A 22,825-nucleotide genomic window follows, 5' to 3' on the forward strand; every position below is an offset into this window, starting at 1 on the left:
CACTATGCAAAAAATTAATGTAACCAAATTGATGCAGAATTTAATTTTTCACTAAATTAAGTCCATGCCGCAAAGAATTCAGCCCGTCATAAAAACCCAAAGAGAAGCAGAAAAGTACTAATTGTTTTTTATTCCATAATTGTTTTTTGCTTTATATGAAAATGATCGTCATTAATTAAAATAATTTGTTTAATGTGTCTCATGAAGCCAGAATGTTCAGCTATTAAAAAACTGTTTTGTGTCACGTCTGTGATTTGTTTATTTGCTATAGAGCAAAAAAGCCGGGTGGACGCCCTTTTAACGGCTATTCCATCACTTTTGTCAGGACTTGTATACACTGGAGAAACATTTGTCCGGAGAGTTTCCTGCTTACTCATGTTTAACGGTTGCCCTCCCTGTAGCGGATGTCAGCATTTCGTTTCCACGTAGCCGAGCCACTGTGGGGTGTTTCGCTGAGTCATGGTTCAGATTTAAAGACGCAGCTAGCCTTATCAAAGCAGAGTGCCGCGACGCCCAAATCACAGTTCAGCAACTGTTAGTCACCTTCTTCAACACACGTTATGTAAGGACAGAGAACATTACAAGTATATTATTCACTGTGTGTGATGTAGGCTACAACTGTAATGAGCACAAATGTACAAAAACTGTATGTTAAAGAATGCAAAAATGTCAAGGCAAGCAAAACGTGACCTAATGAAAGCTAAAGTTGTGAATAACCAGTCATTGTTGTGAAATAAATACTGGTCATACTGTAAGCTTCTGTTATGCTTCACTGCAGCGCCAATAACATTTAGAAAACTAAACCTATGGAGTCATGTTTGTTAGTGTTACCCTTTCCTACAGCAAGTAACATTGCTTAATGTCAAACATCTGCTTTTGCTGTGCTGCTACAGTTTATACTAGTATCTGACTGTGTACTTTACTCACAGTGTGTCAACAGCAGTAGAGAATAAAGGTCATGTGATTTAACAAGTCATGATCTCCCCTCCCCCCCCCCCCCCCCCTTGGCTGTAGTACTGAAGAATGCACCAACTCATGGTTAGTCTCTTCCCTCCACCCTCCACCCTCCACCCTCCACCCTCCCTGCTTCTCTGTACAGTCCAGGCTGTGTCATGGTTAGCACATCCCTCCCCCATTGCCCACCCTTCCGCTGTTGTTGGGCTGCCTGATGTGCCGTGTCATGCTGAGCATGGACACTCCTCCTCTCTTTGTTCTAAGCCCTGCCTTCTGTTTGTCTGAGCTGAGTGCAGAGAGATGTGGGAGGGAGGCAGTGAGTGTGAGAGTGAGTATAAAAGAAGAACGCTTCAGTATGACTCCAGACTCCAGAGGATCAGAACTCAAAGCCGAAATACAGAAACTAACAAACCTCACAGGCTACGACACACCACCATCTAAACTTTGAGTGAGTAGAATTTTTTTTCCAGTAATGATCAGTTTATAATATATTTTTGTCTTTGTAAAGCATTTTGTTTAACTTTTGTTTTAGAATGACTGAATTATGGGTGTTAGTCTCCTGTATCATCATTCTGAGATGACTTTAGATTTACAGTCTGATGTTTGGTAACACTACTTGTCTTTTAAGAGATTATGTACTGAAGCTGTTCTAATTATCTTATGTATTTATTCACAGAAATGGAAGCAGATCACAGGTGCCTACTGAATGAGAGAAACCAAATCACAGACTGGTACATGCAAAACAAATCTTGGATCTACACACTGCACCTTTCAACTACTCACTCCCTTAGCTACATATTACCCAAAAACATCACTGAAGATAACGGAATCTGTGTTTCAGTGAGAAGTGAAACGAAACAGTAATTTTAGCTTGAAGGGTGTTATGTCCTTATTTATGACATACAAGTGAAAAATGACTTCTAAAATGGTGTGTAATAGGTTTGCAGTTAACGTGGTGCTGGTTGTGTCCCTGCAGTGACCTGTCCGAGCAGATAAAGGCGGTGACAAAAGAGAGCCATGTCCAAGCCGAGAACACCAAGGTGATGCTGGCCTTCCAGAGGGGTCAGCTGACTCTGCAACAGTACAAGGTCTGCAACCTCCCAGCCTTCTCAAGACTGTCACCTCTGCCACCCCAAGCTATTTTTAAAATGAAACAGTTTTAAATAACAGGGGTTTTTATGCAGTCATCATGGCTGTGAAATGCTGGTCAGGTCAGATTTGTAGAACAGACATGATTAGACTTGCCTGCACTGAGTAATGTAAACACTCACATTTGTTGCCAGCTAATGGGAAGAAAATGATCTAAAGCCAAGTTGACCTTTTCTTTTTGTCTCTTTCCTTAGCTCCTTCTGTGCTCTTTATACAAGATCTATGAGGCACTGGAAGAGGAACTAGACAGAAACTCCTCCCATGATGGTGTAGCACCAATTTACTTCCCCCAGGAGCTGGCAAGGCTGGAGTCCATCAAGAAGGATCTGGAGCACTTCTATGGTGCAGACTGGAAGGAGCAGCTCACTGTACCTGCTGCCACACTGAGATATGCTCAGAGGCTCAGAGAGGTAACAGAGAACGTGTTACAGCCTTTACATAGTTAATTTTTGGAAACAGGATAGATGAAGGAGATTTATCAATTTAATTGTTAACTTTCAAACACAGTCCTGAGGAACACTGCTCACACACTTGATTCAGCTAAGGATGTGTTTATAATTAGCAAATGAGCTGAAACAGCTGCACTAGAGCAGGTGCAAGGTCTGGTTCACCTAAGTGCATCTGGTCCTAACAAAGTATTTCCACACTGTACACAATGCTTTGCAATCAAATATATTTTTTCCTTCTCTTTCAGATTGGCAGGAAGCATCCAGAGTACCTCGTGGCTCACGCATACACTCGTTACCTGGGCGACCTGTCAGGGGGCCAGGTGCTGGGCCGCATTGCCCAGAAGTCTCTGGGGCTGAAGAATGGAGAGGGCTTGTCGTTCTTCTCTTTCCCTGCCGTGAGCAGCCCAAACCTGTTCAAGCAACTGTACAGAAGCCGAATGAACAGCATCACTCTGACTGAGCTGCAGAGAGAGGGTGTGCTGCAGGAAGCGGTCAGGGCCTTCAACTTCAACATCCAGGTTAGAACGCTACTTCCTTCACCACACGACAGCCCGCAACTCCATCTGGGTGTGATGTTTTCATGACTCTGCATTTTTCTTTTTAAAGTTACTTGTGAGGCAACTCTGTGACACAATGCTATGGGCTAATGTGAACCCATGTTTGGTTTGCATTGTCAGGTGTTTGAAGAACTGCAGAACTTGTTGAGCACCTCAGAGGAGATAGAACTAAGGCAGAGACACAAAACCCACAGCCCAAAGATGTCAGGTAAGAACACACACCCACAAACAATGAAATTTAGTGATCATTAACTTATGCAGCATGTGAACAACTTTTTTGCTTCCCTCAGATGCTGGTACAGACAAGAGCTTGGAACTGCCCTCATCCCTGGTCTCCAGCTCTCAGTTCCTGAGGATACTCCTTGGGTTGGCTGTGGTTCTGACAGTCGGCATGGGAGTCTATGCATTTTAAACCAGTTCCTGTCACTCAGTGGCATGTCAAATACTGTACATTATGGTAACGGTTAGTGAAGTTAAATTGTAGCAGTGCGTGGTAAAACTGCAGAAATGACCCTGGACAAAAAAATCTTTGTAGGCTTCAAGCCAGAAGCAATTTTCCTTAAAGCACTTTAAGGCGGCATTCTTTTTCCTAATGTAACATTCGGAACTAATTTTGTTGACTTTGCAGAAGTTGTTTGGTTGTCTTCTTAGTTTAATTATATCGATCCGTCTTAATCTTTCTTTACGCAAAGATCAAGGTGCAGGGCAGAATCGCACAGATACTGTTATGGTATCATCCTGCCATGTCTTCTACTGTAGCAATGTTTCAAATTGTTTGTGTGCAAAACGTTTGATTGTTTTTTTTTATTAAAAAAAGTACATATTTTTATTTAACAACGTTTCATAGCAGATCTCGTGTATTTATTTGGACACAACACATCGGGCTATATTGCTTTGCTATAACGGAAATAAGGGGTGCTAAAGCAGGAAAATACTCGATCTTTTCGCCAAAGTCTAGGAAACAAAGCAAGGTCTAGTTAGTGGAAATTAGGTGTTCTCATATGTGACTGGACACACAGATCTACTCGCAGAAGTCTATAGCTGTATTCGATTTAAAATACATATGGTATGGAATAACAGTATATATGTACAAACTCTGTACAAACATTCGTTACATACAAAAAGTGTGACGAGCGTTGAAATGTGCTTCAAACTTATTTGCAAGCGCATTTACACGCAGTGACTACGGGGTAAGGAACCTGTCTCCACAGACACTTTTTCCTCAAGAAGCACGGGCCCGTTCTCTTCTCCGCGCGCCTCGCTTCTCGCGCGCAGTCCTCTCCGACGTCGTCCCCGCGCCCCCAGCAGTGCCACGCGAGGATTTTCAAATGCGTTACCTGCGCGCGCCGGCACGCCATTCCGCTCGGGAAAGAGCAGGCGCGCGCGCTGCCGCCTTTCTCGCAGTCCGTGTGTCGCAACCACCGCGGCCAGAAGACCGGGCCCAGGTCCACCCACGTGTGGCGGAGGCTGCAGGTGGCCGACTGCACGAGCCATTTCCGTAGCGACGCCGCAGCGTCCACCGACAGCGCGCTCAGGTCCAAGTCCGCGGCCTCCTTCTCGAGTTTCTGCCGATAGCGCGCGGCGCTCGCCGCTAGCTCGGAAGTTGCCCTGACGCTGACGCTTTGGGTGGTCTTCGCGTAATTTGGAAACGACAACGTCTCGTTCCTTCGGGAGGTTTGGCCCGCCGTGTCCACATCACTCGCAGGCGGGGACGTGTCCGCCTCGGCCGGCCGTTCGATAGACATCCAGAAGGGGTCGAAGGACGACCCCAAAAGACGAATGAGCCTGGCGGGACGCAGGTGCTTCGGCTTCGGACCGTAATGGTAGTCCTCTTTGTTTAGCGAGAGAGTGTATGGACGAACCCCCTGCGCAGAAGAGGCAAAGTGGTCTTTGTTGCGCAAAAAACACAGCTGTGGATCCACATCCAGTATGTTAATCAAAGCGTCTTTGCTAGGTCGGCTAGTACCGGACGAGAGGACACGTATGGGCACACCGGTCCAAAACATCAGAAACAAAATCGTATTGCCCTTCGCTGTCCAACTGTAACATCCATTCATTTTGATACAGGCGGCAGAGGAAAGTTTAAAAAAAGCTGAAATACAAATCGTTGAAATGCAATAAGTCTTATAGCGCAACAAAACGATACGTCTGTCATTCCCCACCCATCGGAGGACGAGCCGACTAATTCTACAAAAATAAAAAATAAAACACACACACACACACACAAAAGCTACAGCTCTGCCGATCCTCTCTCCGCGGTTGTTTTGAAGTCATTGTGTCCTTCTTGGGAAGCAGACATCCTTGAGCGCTATTTCAACAAGCCAGTTAGACAACAGACTCACTGCCGTCTAGACCGCACTCACTGAATCTAAACACGGTAACCCAGATTCAGACAACTCAAGGTGGTGGTAAAAACTAGCATGGGACACTACAAAAATCACACCTTTTAGGAACCCAAAGTCTATAAAAAGCTCTCAAGCTGGCTTCAGTAGATTATGCTGACAGTTAATGTTTTGCATTCCAAAACACTTTGGTCTGGATTTCCTTTAGGCACCTGGCAAGAAAACGCTGTGCTTGGTATTTATAGACAAAAGATCGAGATGTTCCACTTTTCAGAGAAAAACAGCAGTGATTTGACTACATAAGCATATCATTCAGTCCCAACATAATGTGCTGCAGAGACTAACTTCACATCATATTTGAAACAGCATCAAAATTTACTAAAGAAACTCTAAAATTCCCACACTTCCCCCAGTCCAGACAATCCTTAGAAAGAAGTCTTTCCAGAAGCCAAGCTGAAGACAGACAGCACATCTTTAATTTCGCATCACTCAAATCACAATGATGATCTTAATCACTTTTAGATTTTAACTGTCTAGACTTACATGCACATTAACTTAAATAAGATTCTAACATGACCATGTATGTAAGTTAATCTTAACAATATCTGGTATGCCACAGTTGTGTACTATGTAGTCCATATATCACCCCTATAACCAGAATGCACACATATCACAGTAAAGTCCTTCATAAACCTTCAGGTAGTAATCGCCGCTGGGTATGACACGCCAGCCTGTACTTGTACTTCCAGAATAGCACGCTAAGACAAATCTTTAATTACCTCCCCAATTCTGTATTTCCATAAACAGACTCTAATTTAGCAATAATTGCAGTTCATTTTAATTATCCTAAGGCTAATCATTTTCCATTCATTTGTTCCCTTGCAACGCATCTCAAATTCGTATTGAGGTAAGACTGCGTACCAAAGGCCCACTGACTGTAGCTGTTAACTATAGGCTGTCCTGGCAAATAATGACATTCAGACACTATAGAAAATGAGCTGGAGATTTTCATCTAGTCTAGACTGTGTAAGTAATATTCAGTTGTGGGACAGCTTTTTTGCAGTTTCTAACTGCTTTGATGCTCCTGAGTGGGTAAAAATGTCAGATTTTTCAATTCCACTGCCAACACACGGCATTGGGTGCTGCATGATCCGATAGCTGATGACACGCCTTCAGGAAGGCTGAAAGGCTGCACGCCCAGCCGTGCAGGTTTTAACATACAATGATAAACAAAACATCATTTTTGCCCTTAAGCGCTGCTTAAAAAAATAACTAATAAAATCTTGCCTTCAATAACAGGGATTACAACAGCCATTATTGGACATTATAACATTACGTTGTCCTCAAGGGATTTCGCTGAAAAAAATCTCTTCTTCAAAAAAAGAAAAAAGAAAAAAAAGTGTCATTATCTGTCATTATTATAACATTTACACAAAAAGGCCTTGGATATGTTACAGTGCTTTTACAGAAGGCTACTGGGTCGCACTCCTCACAGAGAGAACTCCGGTCTTCCTCCATCCCGCCCCGCCCCAAGTCTGTTAGAGGGAGAAGAACTCGTCCTGAGCGCTCTCCTGTTTCCCTGACGACTTGGGCAGCTGGGGGTTAGTGGCAGCTGAGGGGGGATTCTGGACAGATGGGAGATGATCCACCACTTTAGCCCTCTCTGCTAAAAACCTGTCGAATGCTGTGAGGGAGAGGAAATCAGGCCAGTGACCAGAATGACGCAAGATGTGTGGCTGTATGGTGCTGGGAGACACTGTATGGGGGAGGAAGTAAGGGTAGAGAGAAGAGAACAGAGAGAGAGAGAGAGAGAGGGAGAGGGGGAGAGAGGGAGTGTGAGTGTGGGAAAGAAAACAAGCAAAAGTGAGGGGGAGAGAGAGAGTGCGTGATTGTGAGAGAGAAAAAGAGAGCAAGCAAGACGGGGAGAGAGTGAACGAGTGGGGGAGTGACAAAAGAAAGTTAGCAATAAAGGGGGAGAGTGAGAAGAGTGATAGTGTGGAGAGGGTCAGCGAGTGTGTGTGCGCACTCACCTTCACTTGTAACCCCTTCATCATTTGTAGCATCATGCTGAAAAAGTGACAAAACCAGTCACTTCACCCATCACAGCTGAAATATCCCACATTTAAACAATTATATATGAAAACATTACACACATATTGATCACACGGTCAAACATTTGTAATGCTCACATGTTCAACTACATTACAATGCGACTGTATTATAAAAATCACCTGCCTATACATGTTAGTTTAACTTCAGGTTTAAGACTGTAACAAACATGTTATGAGAGGTTATAGTGAATATTATTACACTAAACACCGTCTCATTTAAGATGATTTGGGAAAGGGGGCCTTGGATTCTATCAAAATATATTATGTTTATCGAAAACAACAAACACAACAAAGCCTTCCCGGAGGAAATGATTCTAACCACCAGATGGCGCTATTGCGCTACTTCATTCTCTCTTAGACGCTAATGCCTGCAGATCAACAAAAACAAAAAGCAGTCGCAATGCCATGTTTACCGTTTCTGCGGACAGCCATTTTTCAATATCATCCATAGCAGCATTCTGTGGTGTTGGCATCTAAGAGACAACACAAAAACAATAGGCAATAGTGCAAAATGATTTCTGAAATACAAAGAATCAGTGAAAATCAATAGCACGATCAACAGTAACTGAGAAATGGCTGTTATCGTTTAGGCAAATCTACAGCTGAGACATGAGGCTAGCTATTTTAGGTTTCAGGTAAATTAGTAGCGACACAGCATGCATACAGTCATCAGACCACAATATGTGAAACCTGGAGATAAGTACATGTCATTCCTGGGTCAAACACTCTTCAAACATTCTCTCATATGATTAAAGCACTGAAGTGTTTTGAAAGTGTAACTGTTTTTTTTTTGTTTGTTTGTTTAAGTTTCGGTATTTATTCTTTTAGATGCTTCAAGATGCTTTAAATGCTGTCATTGTTTAAATTTGAAGTAATTATATAGTGAACTTGAATGTGTAGTGATCCAGCTATCATTGACCCTGAGTTTCACAGTAGAGAGTACTAACAGGTAGTACTACCAACAAAAAGCACTATTTTGCAGTTTTTAAACAGAGGACCCCTCTTTGGGGTTTTCAGAGAGCACCTTTAATGCACATGAGAGTTGCTCAGTCTTGATTACCATCAGCAGAACAAGCGTTAAAGTCCTGAAGAGCCACTGATTCAAAGGGATATGTATTTATTACAAACTACAGCTGGCTTTTTGGATGGAGTGTAACCCTCAGCTAGGCCTCTCTGAACTAGACAGTCACTTAAACTGATGAATAAAAATTTTTTTTGAAAGAATACAAAAAAACATGCATGCAGACCTTCCTGTCTGGTAGTATGTGTGTGGACCCAACACACACCACATACTACAGCAGGTTTAAGGTATGTTGATCTGTTTTGGAAGCCAGGCAGAGATTTTTCACTTCTACTCCACCACTGAACTGAGCATCATTTTTTAAGTGCATCTATGGAGCATCGGACATGGAGCAATATGATTTACATTATGAATTATGCAGTGTGGTGTTGCTGATGGACTATGGATTATGGAGCATATATTGTGTCGTCACTGGAACCCACCAGCCCCTCACTGTATATCCATTGAGACTGACGCATCCAGTCACCTGTCACATCCTTTGCACATACACACAGGTAAACACAGTCTGGGTTAGTATGTTAGTGACATGCTAAAGTGCTGTTGGTTGGTAAATAAAACAGATTAAACATTAGCACAAACAAAAGCACCACTCACATCTTTCTGTTCAACTGTTAGCTTAAGCAACATATTTCCTGACTTTAAAGAAAGGTAACAGATAAACATTTATGCACGCTAGATTAATATTTTTGATGATGTGCTAAACTCAGCATTACCATGTTAGAGTAAAGAGAGAGGTAAAGTGCAGATGAGTGCAGAGTAGTTAATACTGACCCCTCCTGTGACCTGGAGTCGAGTGTCTAACGCGCCAGCCAGGCTTTCAATGGCACCAGGGTCCTCGTACCTCACACTGCACGCATGCACACACACACACACAGACAGACAGACACACACAGACAGACAGACACACACAGACAGACACACACACAGACAGACACACACACAGACAGACACACACACAGACAGACACACACACAGACAGACACACACACAGACAGACACACACACAGACAGACACACACACAGACAGACACACACACAGACAGACACACCTTGCAGTCATCTCGTTTGCATGGAAGGGGAGCCTTCTCAAGTATAGAAAGGCACTTATTACCGCTCGAACATCTCTCGACACATGGAAAATAACAAAAATACTCCCAGATTTCCATTTAGTACAACTGCACATCTAATTAGGAATAAAACTGACACCAGTGCTCAGATTACAACTTCATATAGTAGTAATGAATTTATGAATTTCTACAATAAGAAAAATTAAGCACATTAGAGATAACAGTAAGAGTATTAATGTGACATCGGGCAGCTACTTAGAGATCAGAACAAACAAGCCAAAAACAATTCTAGAATCCTTTACACCTATCCAAGAGCCAGAACCTACATCTCTGATCTCACCCTCAAACTCCTCCACTTGCTTACTAGATTCACTACCCTCACACTTTCTTAAGGAAATCCTACCTGAAGTAATTGAATGATTACTGCTAATTTGAAAGATTTAGCAATGTAGCCAATGTTCAAGGAGGAGTTAATTAAATTTAGTAATCAGACCGCTTATCAAAAAATGTAACCTCAACCCATGTCAGCTGTCAAACTACAGGCTAATCTTAAACCTTTCAGTCAGGGTTTAGGGCCCATCATAGTACAGAGACAGCACTGATTAAAGTAGTTAATGATCTGTTGTTGGTCTCTGCCCAGGGTTATGTCTCTTTGCTTATACTGCATGAGTGCAGCATTTGACACTATATATCACAACATTTTACTAGATAGATTCAAAAATGTTGTTGGGATTAGGGGAATAGCCCTTTCCTGGTTTAAATCTTATCTAGCTGATCACTACTGTTTTAACATAAATGGAGACTTCTCAGCATACTACAAGGTTAGCTATGGTGTCCCACAAGGATCTGTTTTAGAGTCTTTGCATTTTTCCTTATATATGCTACCGCTAGGTGACATACGTAAGCACTGTTCTAGTTTCCACTGCTATGCTGATAATACTCAGCTATATGTCTCAGCTGAACCAGAGGACATATATCAGCTTAGTATTACTGAGGAATACATAAACGACATTAGACACTGGATGTTGAGAAACCTTCTCTCCCCTAATCCTGACAAAAAAGTGCTTCTGTTAGGCTCACAGACAGCCAAGACCTCGCTCTCTAATTGCTTATTGACCCTCAATGGTCTCTCAATCACATCTTCTCTAACAGTTAAAGATCAGTTATTATGGATCCCAGTCTCTCATCCGAAGCTCATGTAAATATTTCTAGGACCGCCTTTCTCCACCTCAGGAACATTGGAAAGATTTGGAACATACTACTTTCACATGAATCAGAAAAGCTAGTCCAGTCCATGCATTTATCACTTCAAGATTGGACTACTGTAATACCTTACTATCAGGCTGTACCACCAACTGCCTAAACAAGCTCCAGCTAGTTAAAACATTTTTACATAATGCCCATCTTAGCTCCTGTTTCAGTAGTCTTTGAGTTACAGCATATGGTCATGAATCATATAAAGCGTGAAGCATATGCATACTGTGATTACGAGTAAAATGTGTTTGGCGCTATATGACGGTGATCTTCCACTTCTGCAAAGTCTAAGCATAAGGGGCAGTACAGTTTAGTGTTTAGTGCGCTAATGCTTGAACATTCAATGCGTGTCAGACCAGAGCGTATGAATTGCCAAAGTGTGCAGTGCAGGCCTGGGACTGATGTATCCCAAAGCCTACCTCTTCCTCTGCTCAGCTAGCGAGCTGCCTCTCGTCTGTGCAAACATATCAAATTCATCTTCTTCCTCTGTAGGTTGGGGTGGGTGAGAGAGAGAGAGAGAGAGAGAGAGAGAGAGAGAGAGAGAGAGAGAGAGAGAGAGAGAGAGAGAGAGAGAGAGAGAGAGAGAGAGAGAGAGAGAGAGAGAGAGAGAGAGAGAGAGAGAGAGATGTAGTAGGATGTAGCAAATAATAATATGAGAACAATGAAAAAGAAGTCTAAACAAACATCATATTCAACATCAGCTCTGTAGCGAGGGTGGGAAGAAGGGACAGGAAGCATGAGCGAGAGGGAAAAAATGGAGGTAGTAATCACTCACCTGCATTGTTCATGGGTTTGAATGGAGGGTCAGCCACTGGATGAACTTCAGGTGGAAGTGAAGCCTGATTGGCTGGTGGCATAACAGGGCTAAGGTCTATGAGGTTTCCTGTCTTTTGCATACATGAAAAACCATAAAAATAACAGTGTTCCATACTCATAAAAACATATATATGCAAAAATGCATAATTTGAGTGAACAACAGCCTGAAAATAAATGCATGAATAAAGAATTTTAAAAAGAAGTGTAAAATTACTTGCTCTGTCGTCGCTTGTTGTGTAACGCTAAGTCTTTCAAACCTTGATTCAGAAAAAAATGCAAACCTCATAAATGCAAGCCTGAGTGGTTACATATAACAAGACCACTTTGGTTTCTGACTTCTCAAACATCCACCTTTAATCAAGAGGTCTTCTAGTGCTGATGCAGGACCAGCTCCCAAGCAAAATGCTAACCTGAACTGTTACAAGGGAAATAGCAGAACGCTGACCTCAGACTAGCATAACACCACATCCTCTGCCAGCATCGCGACAGACTAGTGCAGGCTTTAGCTAAGCCTGTGATAGAGTGGTGGCACTGTGGTTTTGGTTTCGAGAATGCATTACCACATGCACGTGCCTGGGTATCACACAAGCACCTGCCTCATTACATTACAAAACTCCACACCACAGTGCCCCTGTATTCCACTTAGTAGTGAAGCACTAGCATACAACTCAATGTTACAAAAACACAGTTTAAAAAGAAGCATACAAGTATGTGTGGTGTGTGTATGTGCATATATGTGTCTGTGTTCCTTGCAACTATACAGTGTTATCAGTTCATTGCAGTTCTAGCTCCAGCACCACTAAGTGGTTCTTTTAGAGACTGCTAGGCTGTAATACCTTTCATAGCGGATGAAAGCGTTGTTGAGATCATCGTTGACGACCAACAGCTCACCAATCAGCTCTTCCTCACAGAGCCTGGGGATCAACTCCACAACTCTCTGCTGCATGCTCTTACACACAGAGTTCAGCTGCTGCTTTTGCATGCACACGCGCGCGCACGCACACACAGACACACACAGATGTAACAGAGGGTGAGTGAAGGGACTAGAGAGGAGAAATGCAGAGGTGAGTTAGCATGTGAGAGGGTGTGAGACCAGGTGAGAGAGCGTGCTAGTGATCAGATGAATGGGGTGACCGAGCGGGTGAGTGTGCGAGCAGGTGAGTGTCGGTTGAGCGAGGGGTGAGCGAAGGTGTGCGCGAGAGGGTGCATTGGCAAAAAGTACAGAGAGCAGTACCTGCAGAAGCTCCAGGTCTGAAGGTGAGCTCTCTCCTGGTTTAAGCTGGTTCAGCATCTCTGTCATCACCGTCAGGTTTCCCTTCACCAGGTCCAACTCTGCTCTGAGCTTCTGTTTCTATGATATGTGCACACACAAACACACTTTACTACAGTGCTACATCTCTGCAGTCATACATAGAATGGTCAATCACTGCTTTACTTTTTGGTCAGTGATGAGTTAGTTCACATGCAATGAGCACCTGTTCTCGTGAGAGGGGAACAGCTGATCCATTTGCCTGTGGAGTGGGTGTGGGTGTGGGGATGGGAGCACGTGTCCTGCAGACAGCAGACACAGGAACAGATGGGGCAGATGTCCTGTCTTCCGGAATGCTCTGGAAGAGGCCATAAAATGGAGAGTCAATAAGGCCAGTTGCGGTTAAATGTCGGGTAAACTGCACAACACTTATCTGTGGATATAGCAAAAACATTGACATGACAATCACCAGCACGAAATTTAATCTGTGAGTGTACATGTAAAAACACAGCAGTCTTAAACATACATTGTAGTAGCTCATTTAATAGTGGTCATCTGATTGGTTTCTATAAGTGAATTAGACTGATTAATGATGACTAGAAATAACTCATGCTCGAGAATGAGTTTTTCCTACATGTGGAATCAACTCACGTTGTTCTATTGGCTGTGAATTCTACGTCCCAAATTTGATTGATTGTGTGGAAACCTACTATTATATAAGCTATGAATACAATCAAGTCAGGAGGATATTTTGAAGGAACTGAGTGCAAAAGTGGTTGAATCTACCTGTCTCTTTAATTTACATGACACACCGTAAAAGATGTAATAAAACATTTCAGAGATGAAAACAGAATTCATTTACTGTAGCTATGGTAACACATTCCCCCTCTTACCCTTCAGCTGCTAGCAATATTTGCAAGCAAGAAAAAAAACCTTTGTATTAGTCTCCATGTTTGTTATGCTTCATGATCAAGAACACTCCAGGCCTCCCCCTTGTTTAACCTTGTTTGACTGACTTTCTTTCCCTTTGAAGAGCTGCAGCTCGTTATTAAAAAGAGCTATTCAGTAAAAACTCAGAGCACAGGGTACGGGACAATGGAGCTAGTTTGCGCCGGGTCCCCTGCTCTCTTCTGCCACTAGACACGAGTGTTCTGAGAGCGTTTTATGTGGCCATGTGCTCTGTGTGGGAGGGTAAAGTCCAAGAGGTGGTGAGAGTTGTGGGGAATTACCCTGCTGGGGGTGTGGATGGGTGAAAGGGCATCCAGGTCAGTCATGGGAAATTCCAGCCCTCTCTTCCTCAGGTCATCATACACGCTCACCACTCCGGCCAGCGAGGGGGTGTTCCGGAAGGCGTCAGCCCATGCCTGCAGGAGCCGAACCCGCACAAAGAACGTCGGAGGCTATTCCCATAAGCTCTACTTCACAAACAGGTTTGTCATTGGTTTAAAAAAAAAAGAAATCTAAACAAACCTGAATGAGGCTTAAGATTCTGTCCTGCAAAACCATTGGGGGGTTGTTTTTTGGGAGAATGGTTCCAACAAGAACTCCCTCCACAAACTCCTGTGAGCAGACTTGAATGTGGAAACGATGGCCACAGTTCTTCACACATGTCTCGAGCACCTGGGAATATGATGATGATGATGATGATGATGATGATATTTATATGCATTGAATAATAAATATACACTCCAAGAGAGGCACATTGACTGTGCTGTGAAAACAAAACACTTTCCGACAAGTGTGTCTTGTGCAGACGTTATCCAAACTGTGCAGTCTTGAGCATGCACTAGACTAGACAGAGGGAGTGGAAAAGAAGAGAGGGGAGAGAGAGCCCAAAAAACTGGGACCTTACAGTCAGTGCCAGCATGACCTCTCTGAAGTTCTTATTTCCAACAATCTTCTTTATGGCTTTCATTGCATCTTTGGGTCTGTAAACACACGCACGAGCAGAACAGTACTGTAGAATTCCTTTAGCATGTAGCGATACAACAAATACATGAGAAAGAGTAGATATTCAGTCAACAGAAAAGGGACACCACAACTGCGTATGTAATAACCCCACCCTTCATCTGTCTCATTGATGATGTCACAGATTTCCATGTTCAAGCCCCAATCCTCAGCCTGTAGTGCAGCGCTGGTGGCTCTCTCTGAACAAGACAGATACCGACGTCATCAACTCAGTAAGTGAGAACAGCATAGTACTTTAAAATAAAGGACATGTTCCATTGAAAATACTAAATTCAAAAGGCTGAAATACATTTGTCTTGTATTTGTCTGCAATTGACAACACCTCAAAGAAAAGAAACAGCAGCTCACAGCTCCGCTCAAACCCTCAGCACTGATGTATTTGGCGAAAACTAGACGCAAGAGTTGGCAATGTTTATGAGACCTCCCACCCCACTTTAAGGCTTTTCTAACATCAAAAGAGACACCAAAAGGTATATGCTCATAAAATCTGAAACACAGATGAGAAAACATAAGTGCATAAAGAAACACCTACAGTTGTGTTTCTGATGCAGCATATTGGATGCAATATATTATCCACTGAGCCATCCTGTCCAGTGTTGTCATGCTTTTTCAACATGTCACAAAGCAGTTAGACACATTTCACTTTTCTGCAAACAGGACAAGGGAATTGGCTGGGGACAGGTTTCCACTGCATGAAAGAACCATCATTCAGTGACAAAAAAACAGGCCTTTTTATATTACACTGCAAAAGGTGGACAGAATTCCTCTGTTACTTTGGCACACAGTCAAGTAGGCCAGCCCTGGTTGGAGAGCGAGGTATCTGAAAGTCACTTAAGAGCCTGTACCAAAGATCTCACAGGAAGAAACTACAAATTCACCAAGAGCAATTGTGAAAAGGAAATGCAGGAAATGCATCATGTCTTCTGTGTTAATTCAGAAATAAATGTGTTGCTCTGTAGGCCTTCATGACAGCTTTCAATCCAAACCATTCTATCTATGAACAGAGTTTCTGGGAAACATTTCAGTGTGTGTCCATGTGACGCAAAGCAAGCACAGCTCACATGAGTTTCACTGTGTTAAGATGTCAGCTGTGTGAGGGCCTTTTAATTCAATAAATCCCTCCTTCATGCTCTCTCCTCGGTTTGACTGCTTCATGTGACTATCAGCTGCCTCTGCTAACATTCTGAGTAGCCTAACTAACCCGTAACATTCATGACCTTAATGTGATAATTACAATGGAGGTGAGAAACTGTGTGTGTATGTGTGTGAGTGAGAGTGGGTGAGAGAGAGAGAGAGAGAGAGAGAGAGAGAGTTGAAAATGAGCAAGTATGCCAAAATTCGTAAATACAAACATCTAAAAGATATATAAAAATTACATTGTTGAACATTCTCCTGAAACCGGAGGTTTGCTGAAGTGACGCAGTAAGCGTCCCTGTCCTCCGCTGTCTCCGATAGACTACCACTTACAAGTGAACCCGCACTTCGCATCTATCAGGACAGATAAGGCTCCTGCTGGGATCACCTTGTTTAAGAACAAGCCTTAGAAATAAGAGTATGTCAAAATAGTGGGTCGAGGTTGCCTAATGTACCACTACAATCGGAACTCCAGATCTTAGATAAAAACAAAACAGTAAACCAGCGAGCCCGAGCATTCGGCTTTCAAGCTGCAGGTGAATACTCAACAAATAGTTTTTCTGTTTTCAGTTCTCCAATTAATCTAACGGACTCGCCCATTTTTTGCACACAAAATCGGGTCCAAGGAGGGGACAAATCCAACAGGCCTACAGCCACATAATAATTCTAAATGTATTGCGAATTGGCGAATCGAGTTCGTACTCTGTGCTACAAACGATTTACAAATAGGCTATGATAAGTTTCTAAATTTGCAGGCGGAAACTTTGAACTTAAACGATAAACATATGAACGTTTTAGACAGTACGAGCATAAATCGATGTAGGAAACAGTTGTTAAAACGTAGGAAACTGAAATCGACATCCAAAACAAACAAGATTCAACAGACCACAGGTTGCTGTTGCAAAATTCATCAACTGGTGAAGCGTATGATTGCAGCTAAAGGGCCACGCAGAAGAGGAAGCTCGCGCTCCCATTCTAGCTGACAGTTCCTATTCTAGTTAATAATTAAACAACACAACTTTAAACTAGAAAAGTTGTTTTAAAACACTCACGGATGCGCTGTCCGACCGGAGACGATAACGGGCTCCCGATAAGGAAATCCATTTTACTTTATGTTATGGAGTAAGGGAACGATATTCATTCACTCGTGCCACTTTCAGGGGCTCTCCGTTCGGTCGTTAAAGCGCGCGCAGACGTCTGCTGAGCCCTGCACTCTGAACGTGTGGTCACGTGAAGGAGCTCGGTTAAGAGGCGCGGCTATCAACCAGTTTACGCCACCGTGAGGATCACCGGTCTGAGGGAAGTGTCACTTTGCTGTTTAGCTGAGAAATAATTTTATAGACTGAATGCACAATTAATGCCACACATATTGGTTGTAGTAGTGCCTGTTCTCTGCAGGTCTACTTTTTTCGATAAATCGATAAATTCAATGTACCTTTCAAATTAACGCATATCACTGTAATTGTAAATGTTTTATTAAAACAAAAACCATGAACAGCTATTTTTCATATAATTGTATCACTATACAAATGTTTACATTAAAACAATGCTATTGACAGACAATGGTAGCGTTGACTTACGAAGTAGCAGATTTAAGAGTACCTGCAGTAAAAGAACTTTTCATTTTAACCTTCGTAGAAAGGTAGCGAAGGAGAGATGTAGCACCTTTGTGATGAAAGATAACATTCATGAAAATATCAATAGCACAAAATAATAATTTAAAACTAAATAAAATGTGTTTATGATTTGCCTACTATTGCGCATTGCTATTGCAGGTAAAGCACAGTACCTCTAAAACGGTATGAAACAGTATGGCATTTTACAGTTCCTGTGACATTTTACAGTTGTCAGACTGATCAAACCACAGAGATATGACTTCTTTGTGAGACACAGGCTACAGTGATAACAAGACATTTCTGGTTTTCTTAGACTAGTACATAAATGAGTTGTCACTGTGGTTGCGGTCACTTTTGATATAAAACAAGAAAGCAAGGCTCGCTAGTGGTTTCATTAAAAACACACAACCATAGCAAAAGCTAGAGCTATAGTCAAGGGTAAAACCCGAGACGACTTCTTTCCGCCACGATCTCCTCTGCCTCACAGGGAGGTAGTTGAATGTTACGAAGCTCATTTCAGTTTGATGTAGACGAGGATTACATCTGAGTCCTTGTTGAAGCAGCTTCCCTCTAAGGTAGTTTAAAATGGAATTTTCCCGTAGTATGCGGTGTAAGCCGCTATTATACCATCAGTATCCGACATGTGCTCACAGGCCAGGTTAGCTTCACAAACCTCTCTCAAACTGAGAGAGAGAGAGAGAGAGAGAGAGAGAGAGAGAGAGAGATTGATTGATTGATTAATATTGCTATTGTAAATACGATCATAAGATCTGTATCAAAAATGTAACCTACACATTTCTAACAACATTTTCAAAATAAGTGGAAAATAAAGCATATACGAATCCTTGTAAAGCCACATTAATGGCAGTACTGATGATAAAAATGAATCTAACTATCCTACGTGTGACATCAGCATTCCACAGGCACCCAGAGCCCAGTAGCATGTTGTGAAATAAATCAGCGTTGTGATATACAACAGTATGACGAAAAACCACGGAATATGTATGCTACCTAACTGATTGCCTATCAAATTAATGCTTGTTAAAACACTTCATGAGCAAGAACAGAATAGAATAAAATCAAAAGTATATGAAGAAGAGAAGAGAAGAGAAACAATGGTTTCTAGGAGGGTTATCCAGGAGCAGGTGTACCTCTCCAACTGGACTGGGGTCAGGTTTGCAACAGGCGTGTCAGCTCTTCTATGTCTCTTCAGCATAGACGTGGCTAGAGACCTCTTCATCATCACATGATCAGCATGCGCAGCTGTAGGGAAACAGTGGAGTCACACACACTCAAAAGCAGCACCTACAGCATTGGCAGGATGAGTCTATCAGGGTTTCCCAGTCTCTGGCCCATTCCATAGCAAATCCTGGTCAAGATAAGCTTGACTACCAGTCAGTGAGTTGATTTAGGTGGATAATAGCAGATAGTGTGCAGATAACAATTACTGTGCAAAAGTTGGGAACAAACTAATGTTTTGGACCCTGGCTAATTTGGTCCTTCCATGAGAGTGTTTGAGAAGATAAAGTGACACACAGTAACCAAGACGTTCTGTGCATGAGACGAGCAGGTATCTCACCTTCATCACTGACAGAGTTGGACTCAGTGGAATCGGATGCGGAATTGGAAGATGAATCGGAATCTGAGGCAGAATCGGATGCGGAGTCATACACAGAGTCGGATGCAGAGGACAAGTCGGATGTAGAAGAGTCGGAGGTTGGAGTGGAATCGGTGTCAGGGTCAGGGTCGGCTGCTGGGGCTGACTCGGGATCAGAGAAGTCCTCTATGGGGCCTAGAAACACGGACATAGGAAACAAAACTCTTACAAACACACACACACACTTAGACTTCAATGTTACCCTGCCTTTACCTAGTTTGATTCAAGGCCTATAGAATAAAAAAGAAATGCATATTCTTTAAGAGGTCTTTGGTCAGCCTGGGTAGTTATTTACAGATATAAGTAAAAGAGAGAACTGTCACTTCTTTCTCCTCATCTCACCTGGCTTGGGTGTGCAGGCAGACAGCAAAGCGAAGAGGATGAGGATGGTGAAGGTCTTCATCTTTTGTTTTTCGTTCTCGTTCGTTCTTTTGGTCTTCCAGAGATGTGAGCTCGGTACTCTTCTTGTCCTGGTCTTCTTCTTCTACTGCTTTGGCTCTTCGTGCTTTGGTGTTCCTTCTTATGCTGAGCGTCTTTTTATTATTACTTACCCCACCACACGAACTGTTGTCGAAGTTTGTGATTGGTTCGAGAATCAAGTGACACCAAGCCCCTTTCTGTATTCCAACACACACACCCACACCCACACACATACATGCATCTGTATGCATACGCTCACCAAATAGCACATTCTAAAACAGTAATACATGTACCTAAACTTTATATAATTCAGACCAGCCCACAAGCAATTATGAAGTGGTTGTCCTGGAATATGTGTTTACTAAAACTAAAACCATATTGAAAGTAATCCAGTGGTCAATATGTCTGTACACTTATACTGCAGTTTTTTTGGCAACAGTAAACGTGATGCATTTTGAGCTTCTGTATGATACGTGGTGTAGCTACTCTCACCTCGACACACACTTGTCTTTCTCTGTTTAGTAATGTACTGTGTGTGTTTACCTGTACTTTAGTCACCTGCAGTTCACCTGCAGGCAAGCGCAGTGCCCTTGCTTCCCTGTACTTCTGACTTCTAGTGCGGGCTAAGACTGATGGGTGTCTGGAAGAGCAGACTGCGCCTGTTTTAGTGTTTCTGAGGCAGAGCAATAACTAGCACATCCATCAAATTTGTCCCTTCTCCCATTTTTCACAGACTATAAACATTTGTGTAAAAGGTAAAATATTGAAGCTCTAAATCATAATTTACAGGCGTCACTAAGTAGGTGACACTTCTGTAAATAGTGATTTGAGTCTGCCTTAATGTGGGTCAATCACTCACCCACACAAACCAAAACAAATTACCTTTCATCCATGATTGACGAGCAAGGGAAGTACAGTTGCCAGACGTGAAATAGTTTAATTAGAGGCCTGCCCTACTTCCTTTGATACAGGCAGACCCCAGAAACTTTACAGCAAACTGTTGCCTTTGTCTCTATGTTTATTTGTATTTTTGGCATGCCGTATGTTGTCACATATGTATTAGAGATAGTAATTACTCATACCTAGACCCTAAATCTAACCTTAATCTTAACCTCAGTAACCAAAAATGGATTGTTTTGAACCATATCACAAAATAAAACATACTGACAAAAATTCCTTTATCCTGCTTGTGGTGGAGGTAGTTACCCCTGTTTTTCTCCAGATATTTCTGTCCTGGATATTTTTGTGTTTTTGACAACCCCCCCATAACACACACACAACACATGGTTGGCGAAGTAAACATGCATGTATAACCTGTGACCTCCTCATGACTTGCTGTGTGTGTGTGTGTGTTATTCTTGGTGCCAGACATTTGTCTTGGACACTATGCTGTATAATTTCAGTGTCTGCTGCAGTGTCTCTTTTGTGGACTTGATCCACCATGAGGTACAGTTTGAAGAAAATACCTCCCACACTGAGCTCTGTGGAAAGTTGAAGCTCCGCGTTGCTTTTGATGCTTCCCAGTCATTGCTATCATTTTTTATTCGGAGCACTGTGTAATACCTTATTGTTCATGCGAACAGCTCCTTCGCTGGTTAGTCAGGGACCACAGTGATTAACGGTTGTGGAACATGGACTCTGAACACGATCAAAGCAAGATTTCCCCACAACTAGGCTGACATCCTGATGCGTTATTGAAAATGTCTACATGGGACCAATCATACATTTAGAACTGCCAAGTAGCCTCATGGCCGTACATGCGTGATGACATATTTTTGAACAATTTTTCTTGTGTTTTGCAATTTTGCTTTTGCATTTCTTGGTTAACATTATACATTGTTTTATATATTTTTTGTAAAAATTGTATTTTGTTCGAGTTTGTCATATTATAAACCCCACTCTCCTCTTTCTTGTGTTCTGTGGGTCTTTTTCAGTCCAAAGTGAAGGTGCACCCAGTTCTTATGGCTTCAGAGTAAAACAGTATATTTTTAAACAGATTTTTTCAAATGATTTTATTAGATTAGCTAAGTACCAAATAAGGCCTTGATATCAAATAGGTCTCACTAGAAAATTCCATTTTACCCACAAATATGGTAGCTTTCTTAAAAAATATAAACATGAAATATGCTGAGGTGATGGATGTAGAAACTGAGATGCATTCTGGCTAACGTTTTCATAAAACTGGCTTAGACTCTAAAGAAACAGTTCAGTTTAGGCCACAACCATTTCCACTCTGTGGGCTTGATCCTATAAGGGTGTCTCCTTTGAACCACCCAGCCCCTCTCATCCATTTCTCTTTAAACAAGTGTTCGCCACCTCAAGAACTGGAACATGTTATTGTTTCTGTTGTTGAGGTTGATATTGCTTCTGCAAGAAGTGTTAAACCAAGTGTGTCAGCCTCCTGAGGCGCCCATGATGAGATGTGCACAACTTCTTTGTGCCATTTGTAACCTTGGAAATTAAACGTCTTTAAGCAGGAAGCAGGTTGTAAAGAAAGTGGCGTCTTCACATGAGGACAACAGGTCTGTTTTCAACAACACTGAGGCTAGAACAGATGGCTGTCTGGTGGAGTAGACTGAACCTGTTTCATTGTTTCAGAGGCAGAGGAGGGACCTTGTGTGAGGGTACAGGCTTCGCAAATTAAATCAGGGAAAAGGACTAAACCAGTATCCTGGGCCTCCATTATATGATCCTCCATTATATAATCATAAGCCTATAGGTTCTGACTTTGCCAGCTTTATGTCCTATCTGTGGTAGAGGACTGGTCAAATGAACAATTTTAGAAAAGCCCACAAGTGTGAAATTACTGGTTTTGGGCACGTCCACAGAGCCACAGAAGAGCCCAAGTGTAAAAACTCTCCTTGGGGCATATGAAAACACACCTTCGCCTTAGGGGTTTATGCCACAGGTGCTACAGACTAACAAGGGCAATTAGATACATGCACACACACACTGTGGGTGAAAGAAGAAGAGAGATAGAGAGAGAGAGAGACAGAGAGAG

At 42.5% G+C, this 22,825-nt stretch overlaps 4 protein-coding genes across 9 annotated transcripts; 1 reads left to right on the plus strand and 3 right to left on the minus strand.

Moving 5' to 3' along the window:
* The first annotated feature begins 1,255 nt into the window (after positions 1-1,255).
* Positions 1,256-3,948, plus strand: hmox1b (heme oxygenase 1b). Its single transcript, XM_027013541.3, has 7 exons — positions 1,256-1,402; positions 1,631-1,685; positions 1,931-2,042; positions 2,298-2,513; positions 2,798-3,070; positions 3,230-3,317; positions 3,400-3,948. The coding sequence occupies exons 2-7, from the start codon at positions 1,633-1,635 to the stop codon at positions 3,519-3,521; spliced, it is 864 nt and encodes a 287-aa protein (XP_026869342.3). The 5' UTR covers positions 1,256-1,402; positions 1,631-1,632; the 3' UTR covers positions 3,522-3,948.
* On the minus strand, positions 3,899-5,166 carry LOC118241719 (noggin-2-like). The gene has a single exon (XM_035528215.2). It carries the CDS (start codon positions 5,164-5,166, stop codon positions 4,264-4,266), a length of 903 nt encoding a protein of 300 aa, XP_035384108.1. The 3' UTR covers positions 3,899-4,263.
* On the minus strand, positions 3,899-17,331 carry LOC113579467 (target of Myb1 membrane trafficking protein). 6 transcript variants are annotated; one of them, XM_027013432.3, is made up of 16 exons: positions 17,184-17,331; positions 15,092-15,176; positions 14,882-14,957; positions 14,500-14,649; positions 14,259-14,393; positions 13,256-13,387; positions 13,015-13,131; positions 12,617-12,750; positions 11,995-12,037; positions 11,740-11,851; positions 11,384-11,450; positions 9,415-9,490; positions 9,066-9,119; positions 7,976-8,035; positions 7,482-7,518; positions 3,899-7,135 (listed from the first exon to the last, which is right to left on the minus strand). In XM_027013432.3, exons 1-16 carry the CDS (start codon positions 17,233-17,235, stop codon positions 6,990-6,992), a joined length of 1,476 nt encoding a protein of 491 aa, XP_026869233.3. In that variant the 5' UTR covers positions 17,236-17,331; the 3' UTR covers positions 3,899-6,989. The 6 variants fall into 6 exon arrangements, with proteins under 6 accessions (XP_026869233.3, XP_081566595.1, XP_081566594.1 ...); XM_081710469.1 differs by having other exon boundaries at positions 3,899-7,207; XM_081710468.1 differs by having other exon boundaries at positions 13,256-13,462.
* A 282-nt stretch (positions 17,332-17,613) lies between these two features.
* bglapl (bone gamma-carboxyglutamate (gla) protein, like) lies at positions 17,614-19,923 on the minus strand. The gene is made up of 4 exons (XM_027013606.3): positions 19,747-19,923; positions 19,327-19,539; positions 18,899-19,010; positions 17,614-18,430 (listed from the first exon to the last, which is right to left on the minus strand). Exons 1-4 carry the CDS (start codon positions 19,805-19,807, stop codon positions 18,328-18,330), a joined length of 489 nt encoding a protein of 162 aa, XP_026869407.1. The 5' UTR covers positions 19,808-19,923; the 3' UTR covers positions 17,614-18,327.
* Positions 19,924-22,825: the final 2,902 nt, after the last annotated feature.

Source organism: Electrophorus electricus, chromosome 3, assembly GCF_041902795.1.
Source record: "Electrophorus electricus isolate QZ-2024a chromosome 3, ASM4190279v1, whole genome shotgun sequence".
Classification (NCBI taxonomy): domain Eukaryota; kingdom Metazoa; phylum Chordata; class Actinopteri; order Gymnotiformes; family Gymnotidae; genus Electrophorus; species Electrophorus electricus.